Source organism: Myxocyprinus asiaticus, chromosome 2, assembly GCF_019703515.2.
Source record: "Myxocyprinus asiaticus isolate MX2 ecotype Aquarium Trade chromosome 2, UBuf_Myxa_2, whole genome shotgun sequence".
NCBI classification, from domain to species: Eukaryota; Metazoa; Chordata; class Actinopteri; order Cypriniformes; family Catostomidae; genus Myxocyprinus; species Myxocyprinus asiaticus.
In genome coordinates this window covers 32,068,275-32,078,047 of record NC_059345.1, presented here as the reverse complement: position 1 = coordinate 32,078,047, position 9,773 = coordinate 32,068,275, and the positions used below count along the sequence as shown (strand labels likewise).

Here is a 9,773-nt window from a genome sequence, read left to right as displayed (position 1 = left end):
GGCTCGTGACCTATTGAATCATAATATGTATGTCACTGTGCATTTCTTAATGTGAAGAAAGCTGGCAATACGCAGCTTTAATAATAAAGCTATCAATACACTGCAACAAAATACGTTTTTGATTTGTTTTTGTTTTGGCTTGTTTTCCCAATATAAATATCTAAAACTCCTTTAAAACAACGTACATTTACTTTAGCAGCTATACTGCAGAAGGAAAAATTGTTATCTGAGAATGTTGAATATAATATTAAAAATACAAATATTTTAAAATATCTAAAAATCCTTTTTTAAAAAAAAAGATGCAATCACCTGAGAAATATCACTATAAGATATTTAGACTTGCTTTTGTAGAACAGATCTTGAATATAAGTATATTTTGCCTTTACTGCACTCGCAGATGTATAACCAAGTGAAGAAATACACTTGTATACAAAATACACTTATATTTAAGATACATTCTCTTAAAGCAAGTCTAAATATCTTATATGTTGCTTCTCAAGTAAATGTATCTTGTTTTAAGGATTTTAGACAATTTTAAATGGAAAACAAGACAAAAACACTTGATAACAATAGGATTTGTGCAGCTAATTTCTTTACTGAATTAAACTTAAAGTATTTTTTTTCCCTTTAATTCAGTGAATGTCATTTAGAGGTATTTTTAAAAGATGATTTTGTCCTCTTTATTGTTAGTAAGCACATTTAATACAACCTTTTAAGTCGGGGCACTAGCTGAATAATTGTTTAAGAGCTAATGATTAATTATTGCATTAATTGCCGAATAGTCGAATAATCATTCTAATAATCATTAGATTAATCAATTATCAAAATAATCATTAGTTGTAGCCCTACTACATACATGAGTCAGTGAGGTTAGTTGGTAAACAATGAAGACTGTTGTTTCTGTATCCCCTCGTATATTCTCTACCCGAATTGCAATACATTAAAGCTGAATGTGTAGTCCTCTGCTGAAAACTATATGAGCTGAGAACCAGAGACACTGAAGGAAAGAATTGAATGCACATTGAAGTGATTGCTGAAGCTGTTGTCTGCTCTTACAGATATTTGGAGCGATTGAGGGAACTGAGCCCATTGGATTCCCTGTTGGTGTAAATGGACAGAATGCTGATGTAAGTAAAACCACTCACATCATGGTTTATTCTTCTGTTACAGTTTTGTTGATTGGCCTCCATAAAGACTTCATCTTTTTCAAAAATCTATTAGAATCTTTTCATCTATTGTTAACTGCTGTTTTAGCTGGAGAGCACAGTCATGCCCTATTTGTCAGTGCTGTCAGACTTCAGGGAAGATGTCAGAAAAATTGCAAGAGAAAAGAAAGGTAAATTCTCACTCTGTGTGTTTGTGTATGTCATATGGATGTAGCCACCTATTTAGTAGTTTGATGGCTTTTTGTAACCTCATTTTATATTTCATCACAAGATATGCATTTGTATATATATTTAGACATTATCAAACTATTATTTGTCAAAGTCTAGAAACAAAATTGATTTGAAGTGTCAGATTTTCAGTTAATTTCATTATGCTTGCAATCAAACCTGACCATGGTGTTACAAAGAAAGGGCATAGAATAAGCATTTTTCTACCAATAATTTATTTCAATCATAAAAAAATATAATAACTCAAAGTAAATGCATAATAATTTAAAGAAAATGTACATCAAGAAACAGAAATTAACTGCTAAATTCTGAAAATTCAATTAGAACAGAAGAATCAGAGTAAACATTTTGCAATTTCAAACTTTATATTGTAAATAATTACAATGCAAACATGTGTGAGTGTCAGATTGCTATGATCAGCTGGAAAACATCAGATGACTTGTAAAGACAATAATGATAAAAAGATGGCTGAAGAGCTCCACTTATGGATGCCGTGTGCGTGTGCGTGTGTGTGTGTGTGTGTGTGTGTGTGTGTGTGTGTGTGTGTTATCATCTGACCCCTTTATTTCTGAGTGTGTGTTTAGCATTGTGACTGATTTTTTTATTATTTTTTTTTTTTGACATGTAAAAAAAGAAAAGCTCTGTGTTAGTCTTACCTGTTCATTTTTGTGTGTGTGTAAGTGTGTTTGTGTGTGAGTGGGTGTGTATGTTTTGCACTGAGGATGTTTTAAAGTCTCACCCTGGAATGTCTGCCTGTTCTGCATTGTGGCTGATTTATTGATAGTATTTGACAAAAAAACATTTGCTTTGTTTTTTGTTTTTTTCCCCATTCATTTTCAATAGTCAGTCAATTTTGACCGTGAATACCAAATGTGTTTCTTTTTTTTTTTTTTTTTACGACCACTTAGACTTATCGAATCAAGCCCAGTTTGTTTTGTGTGTTCAGATGGCAAATGGAGGAAAAGTCACCAAGTCTTGTACTGCTCAGATAAAGGAAACTTTTTTGTATCTTTTTTTTTTATCCCCTTTTCTCCCTAATTTGGAATGCCCAATTCCCACTACTTAGTAGGTCCTCGTGGTGGCGCGGTTACTCACCTCAATCCGGATGGCGGAGGACAAGTCTCAGTTGCCTCCACTTCTGAGACCGTCAATCCGCGCATCTTATCATGTGGCTCTTTGTGCATGACACCGTGGAGACTCCCAGCATGTAGAGGCTCATGCTACTCTCCGCGATCCACGCACAACTTACCACGCACCCCATTGAGAGCGAGAACCCCTAATCGTGACCACGAGGAGGTTACCCCTTGTGACTCTACCCTCCCTAGCAACCGGGCCAATTTGGTTGCTTTGGAGACCTGGCTGGAGTCACTCAGCACGCCCTGGGTTCGAACTCGCGACTCCAGGGGTGGTAGTCAGCGTCAGTACTCGCTGAGCTACCCAGGCCCCCAAAGGAAACCATTTTTATTAAATTAAGAAAATGTATTTAGGTCAAAGATGACCGAATACCATAGGAGGGTTAACATTAAAAGTTGTATACATTAATGCATTTTGAACTAACATGAACAAACAAGGAACAATAGTATTTTGTTTAATTAACATTAAGCAAGACTAATAAATGCTGTGAAATATTGTTAGTTCATGATACTGTTGCATTAAAGAATGTTACCTTAAGTTGTACCTCTTTTTTTTCTTTTTCTTTTTTCTTTTTTTTTTTTTGGTCCAACAATGTGGATCTGAGTAATTTTGTTTGCTAAAATTTATGAGTGTTTGTTTCTTTTATGTTTCTTTTTGAAGGATGTTGCTGTTGCAGTACCTCCAACAGGCATTTGCACACAATACATATTCTCCTTAAAATGCAGAAAAGAGAATTAATTTGAGAACTTTTGTTGTGTTCCAGTGACAGAATTACTGCAGCTCTGTGATGTATTACGTGATGACACTTTACCCGAGTTGGGTGTCCGACTGGAGGATCGTGATGGTATAAAAAAGATAAAGAGTTGCCTTGATATTAAGTATTAAAAACCAAAAACAATTAAAAAAAAAATTCTTAAAATATTGTTGTTGTTTCAAGGGCTTCCCACAGGGGTAAAGCTGGTGGACAAAGAGACACTGCTGAAGGAAAGGGAGGAGAAGAAAAAGGTAATGCAGAATCAGGAAGGAAACATGGCCTTCAATGTGTCATTAGTCATCTTAAAGTTATCTACTCCATCATTGTAAGGTGATATGTTCCTTCTGTCAATGGAAAAATGTTCCTTAGCACCTCAGGCATCATAAAAGAAATGTTTCAAGTGCAAACCAGTTCATGAAAAATGTAGGCCTTTTCAACTTGACAGTATAAATGGCGGTCTTCAGAATATATTGCAAGGACTCAAGTTGCACTGGTTAATTGTTGTACCTTCTTTGAATTACTGCTTTGAACCGTGGAGGCACGCTAGCTTAAGACATGTAGATCTGCAGATCAGTCAGGATTCACCTGTCCTGAGACAGTGTCTGGAGTCGTGAGTTCGAATCCAGGGTGTGCTTAATGACTCCAGCCAGGTCTCCTAAGCAACCAAATTGGCCTGGTTGCTAGGGAGGGTAGAGTCACATGGGGTAACCTCCTCGTGGTCGTGAATAGTGGTTCTCACTCTCAGTGGGGCACGTGGTAAGTTGTGCATGGATCACGGGGAGTAGCATGTGGAGAGTCTCCGTGGAGTCATGCACAGCAAGCCACGTGATAAGATGCGCGGATTGACTATCTCAGAAGCGGAGGCAACTGAGACTTGTCCTCCGCCACCCGGATTGAGGTGAGTAACCGCGCCACCACAAGGACCTAGTAAGTAGTAGGAACTGGGCATTCCAAATTGGGGAGAAAAGGGGATAAAAAAAAATAAAATAAAAAAAGGCCATCTCCGATAATTCCCTTTTGTTTTATGGGTGCCATAGAGCTCCCTCATATTTAGGAATTAACAAATTCAAGAGGCATATGTAACAAACCTGCAATCTGCAGTTCTATTGGCACATGTGTATAAATGGTTTTCTACTGTAAATAGACAGATTCAATCAGTTCAGAATAAACAGAAATAGAAGTCTGCCAGAGTAAAATTTAAATGCTACGTTTAAGGTGGCTAGTGTTATTTTGTCTTTTAAATTTTCATGTTGATATACAGTATATTTAAGGTTCCCTCTCTTTTTGACTGTTGAATTTCCATGATTTTTCCATTACTTTTAAAGTTTTTTTTATTAGGGCTGAACGATTAACCAAAATACATTTGAAATCACGATATGTCATAGGCTATGGCTATGATCAAACCGCAAGGGCTGCAATTTAATTAAAAAACAAATTTGTCTGCATGTGATGCTCACTTTGCTTACTGTATGTACACAGCTCTGTTCTCTGTAGTGTATTACACATACTCAAAGCATGTGCGAGGCTAATGAGCTGAGCATGTTAAATTTACAGCATTTCTCTGCATTACAGTGCCATTGCCAACTCAACCATAAACAGAAATGTCTTCATTATTCTTACAAAATAAAGGCTTAAGGGGTTTAACATAGCAATTCCCCATGCAAGTTAAGAAAATATTACATAAATGTGGTACTGTTTTATAACAACAATAACAATTATTATTAGTGTTGTTGTTGTTAATATTATTCAAAGATATATATCTTTAAAAATGTCTTAACTTATTATTGGGTTTCAAAAAATTGGGTTTATTTTTTAGGAGTACTCAAGTGTGAACACCCTTACTTGAACAGTATTATTATTGGCAGGACATCATGTTTGCCCATGACTTAATTGTGGTCAAAAGGAAACTCTTACTATTTATTTATTTATTTATTTACTATGTTAATAACCAATTCACAGTTCAAATTGTAATATTATTATATTATTATTATTATTATTATTATTATTATTAAACAATCAGAATTAAAAAACAAATGTAATTTTTTTCCAGGGCTGGAAATCACAGTTTTTTAATTCCCTGATATTTTAAGGTTTTCCATGACTGTGGGAAGCCTGTATATTGATTGCAAATGTGTGCAGTATGCTAATATTTTATTCACTGTGTTATGTTTCAAGTTGGAAGAGGAAAAGAGAAAGAAAAAAGAGGAGGCTGCCAGGAAAAAACAAGAACAAGAGGTGATTAGAGCAGTTACATAAACCCCTTGAAACGTTCCATAATTTATTCACCTGTCATGTAGAAAGCCTTTAATTTGTTAATAAACATTTTATATTTAAAATACTTTTCAGAGAACTGAATTCTCATTAGTGCTCCATTGTTTTGAATTATTTGTATATTTTTCTTCTAGATGGCAAAGCTGGCAAAAATGAAGGTTAAACCAAGTGAGATGTTCCGGTCAGAGACTGACAAATACTCCAGCTTTGATGAAACGGTAATACAAACAGTTTACTCTCCTCTGTTATAGTCTTCTCTGTCATAAGATACAATGTCACAACTGTATGTTTGGATCCTTTTCAGTGTGACTATAGTGAATGGATGTGTTCATATACATTTTTAATCATTCAGTTACATGTATTCAGAAATGCTAACGGCACTGTATGTCTGTTGTTTGTTTGCATATACAGGGCTTCCCAACACATGATGTTGAGGGGAAGGAGCTCAGTAAAGGTTTGACCAAAAAGCTTCGCAAGCTTTACGAGGCCCAAGAGAAGCTGTACAATGAGTACCTTCAATCAACCCAGAACGGAAGCTGAGAATATAATGCATTGTGTCTGATGTGACCTGTGATCCGCCCATTGTGTCTGTTGTGAACTCTTCTTGTGTTTGTAAAAAGGCAGTAAGACCTAAAGACCTCATCTTTGAGTTTTGGCCCAAACTTTGACAAAGTTTTGCCACAAGTCCTTCTGATCATGATTAGGAGGTTATCATTTCCTGATGCTATAGCAAAAGGTATTTTATGACTTGTTAATAAAGGTATAGACTTTTATATTGTGTGCTTTTGACACAGAACACAGATATAATAATCTTTCTGATGTGGGTTTTGATGGTTAATTAGAGGAATGTAAGGATTGCTCAGACATATAATGTTTTCAATATTGATTCAATATTGCCTTTTTTTAAAAACCTGGTTGTTCAAGTAGGCATTTTTCAGAAGCAGTGTTTACACATCAGCCAATGATTTATATGATTCCTCCAGAAGCACAATCTCTCAGATGATACAGGAATGAAGGGTCTTAAGGTTTGCAAGTTAACCACAAAAGGAAACAGAGGCATACATAGGAGAACCAGTCATTATTAGTATAACATACTCTTTATAAGAACATGAAGTACCAAAATAAAAAAGGGTTCTGAATAATGTAATATTCTTGTTTGTCTCCAATAACTTTGGCATCAGTCTTTTTGTCCTGTTGTCTGAATGGGTCTTCTCAAGAAAAGTTGTACAGTAGTCAAGTCATTTTTATTTGTATAGCGCCTTTCACAAACACACATGGTTTCAAAGCAGCTTAACAGAAGATCAGGCATTAACAGAAGATAAAACTGTAGTATCTATAATGTCTTAGAGTCATCATTTTGTAGTTTGATAAAATATGATTGCGAATTGTGTTTAAAAATAAGTAATTAAATAATAATTATATTTATAACCCCAGTGAGCAATCCGAAGGCGACTGTGGCAAGGAACACAAAACTCCATAAGATGTTGGTTAATGGAGAAAAATAACCTTGGGAGAAACCAGACTCAATGTGGGGGCCAGTTCCCCTCTGGCTAACATCATGAATATAATGCCAATATTATTTATGTGTAGTGCAAGTCATGGTTTAAAATTATTAAACTAAGTAAGTGTTAAGGGTCAGTGTTTAAACAAAGATTTTGTATAAACTGTAAGATTAATGACTAATGTCTTTGAAGTCCATCCTGGATTAACTGCAGAAGTTCACATAGATGCAATTGTACTTGTTAGTTGGCCGATGAAGGGTTTTGTTGGTAATTAATTGGTAGTCTGTGTATTCCATTTTAAGAGTGTAGTCCATCATTAGACCGAGGTGATGCAGGCAGAGATCAGTTAGGTGCATCGCAGTTCAACCTGGCCAGTCATTTCGGTGGGGTCTATCCTAAATCCAAGGTTCAGGCAATGCCATATGAAGTATCCCATGTCTTATGGTTGGAGTTGGCATCAGTTCATCCTCTGAAGTCCATCGTAATAGACTGAAGTGATGTTTGGCTGGCACCGGCTGCTATTAGTCATCATCACACAGCGACACATAGCCGTGGAGTCCAACACGAAGCAGGTATGAAGCTGGATCCAGCCAGTTCTGGTGACCTCAGGATAGGAGTCCTGAGGTTGAGACAGGGAAACAAGTAAAATAATATTAGCATAGATGCCATTCAAAAAATTGCAGAATTATAGATCATGATGGATGTTTCTGGTTCCGGCAGACCTAACTAAAGCAGCCTAATTGTGAGTTGAAGGATAAATTAGGTGTATGCCTGGCTAAACAGATGAGGCTTTAGTCTAGACTCTGAGTGAGTGTTTCTGCATCTCGAACAGTGTTAGGGAGACTATTCCATAGTTCAGGAGCCAAATATGAAAAGGATCTACCTCTTGTGGATTTTGATATTCTTGGAATTATTAACAAGCCAGAATTTTGTGATCGTAATGAATGTGATGGAATATAGCATGTCAGAAGGTCACTTAATACTGTGGGGCTAGACCATTCAAAGCTTTGTATTTAGTTAACAGAATTTTAAAATTAAAACTAAATTTAACAGGTAGCCAATGTTACGATGATAAAATGGGGCTAATATGATCATATTTCTTGGTTCTCGTCAGCATTCTGGCAGCTGCATTTTGAACCAATTGAAGTTTATTTATTGATCTTGTTGGACATCCAGTAATGTATTACAATAATCTAATCTTGTGGTCATGAACGCATGAATGAGTTTGTCAGCATCTGCAACAGAGAGCATGTGTCGTAATTTAGCAATATTTCTCAGGTGGAAGAATGCTGTTCTACAAACATTGGAAGATTTATTTTCAAAGAACAGACTGGTATCAAATATAACACCTAAGTTCTTCGCTGTTGAAGATGATGTAACAGTACATCCATCGAGAGTCAAATTATATTTTAGCTGCTTATTTTTAAAGGTTTTTGGTCCAATAATTAGTACCTCTGTTTTGTCGGAATTGAGTAGAAGGACATTTCTGGCCATTCAATCTTTTATTTCATTGATACACTCTGCTAATTTGGAGAATTGTGAAATCTCATCAGGTTTTGAAGAATTATAAAGTTGGGTATCGTCGGCATAATAGTGGAAACTTATTCCACGATTCCTGATAATATCTCCCAGGGGAAGCATATATAAGGAGAAAAGCAGAGGCCCTAAAACTGATCCCTGTGGCACTCCATACTTTACTTTTGTTTAGTTTGACAATTCCTCTTTTACACAGACAAAGTGATAGTGGTCTGATAAATAGGACCTAAACCATGCTAATGCAAGTCCACAAATGCCAACATAGTCCAATACTATGCACTACAAATATTCAAGCGATAGTTCACCCAAAAATGAAAATTCTCTCATTATTTACTCAACCTGATGCCATACCAAATGTTTATAACTTTCTTTCTTCTGCTGAACACAATTGAAGATTTTTAGAAGAATATTTCAGCTCTGTAGGTCCATACAATGTGTGAGTAGTGACCAAAACTTTGAAGTTCCAAAAAGCACATAAAGCCAGCACAAAACAGTGATCCATAAGACTCCAGTGGTTTAATCTATTGCTGCGTCCGACGCAGCACAGGTCTTCTGAAGCGATCTAATCATTTTTTGGTGAGAACAGATCAAAATGTAACTCCTTTTTCACTATACTTGACATCAGCAGTCTTTTTGGTGATCATGATTTCAAGCTCGATTACACTTCCTAGTGCTCTGTGCATGGGTAAAGCAATAGGAAGTGTAATCAAGCTTGTGATCATTATCATGCCTAGAGACTGCAATGGCAAGATGTCTAAAGTGGAAAAAGTTTTGAAACATTTTGGTCTTTTTTTTTATTTTTATTATTATTCTTTTTTTTTTTTTATTACCAAAAACCAATTAGATCACTTCAGAAGACATGGATTAAACCACTGGAGTCTTATGAATTACTTTTATGATGACTTTTTTGTGCTTTTTGGAGCTTCTGAGTTTTAGTCACATTTCACTTGCATTGTATGGACTGACAGAGCTGAGATATTCTTCTAAAAATCTTAAATTGTGTTCTTAAGAAGAATGAAAGTCATACACATCTCAGATGCCATGAGGGTGAGTAAATGATGACATAATTTTAATGTGGGGGTGCACTATTCTTTTCAATTCTGAGCTTCCACACAAACGTATGTAAGCAGAGACAGTACAACTGCTATAAAACATCACAAACCTACACATAAACAAACTCAG

The 9,773-nt window shown here is 35.7% G+C and overlaps 1 protein-coding gene across 3 annotated transcripts in view; it reads left to right on the top strand.

The window, feature by feature from the left end:
* Positions 1–6,700, top strand: part of LOC127451266 (cysteine--tRNA ligase, cytoplasmic-like) — a 24,538-nt gene extending 17,838 nt beyond the window's left edge. For all 3 annotated transcript variants that reach the window (XM_051715838.1, XM_051715830.1, XM_051715820.1), the window contains 7 exons: positions 1,059–1,127; positions 1,255–1,336; positions 3,292–3,372; positions 3,466–3,533; positions 5,458–5,517; positions 5,688–5,771; positions 5,965–6,700. In XM_051715838.1, the coding sequence (XP_051571798.1) occupies positions 1,059–1,127; positions 1,255–1,336; positions 3,292–3,372; positions 3,466–3,533; positions 5,458–5,517; positions 5,688–5,771; positions 5,965–6,093 (573 nt within the window). In that variant the 3' untranslated portion in view covers positions 6,094–6,700. The remainder of the gene's footprint in view (positions 1–1,058; positions 1,128–1,254; positions 1,337–3,291; positions 3,373–3,465; positions 3,534–5,457; positions 5,518–5,687; positions 5,772–5,964) is intronic.
* The last annotated feature ends 3,073 nt before the right edge of the window (positions 6,701–9,773 follow it).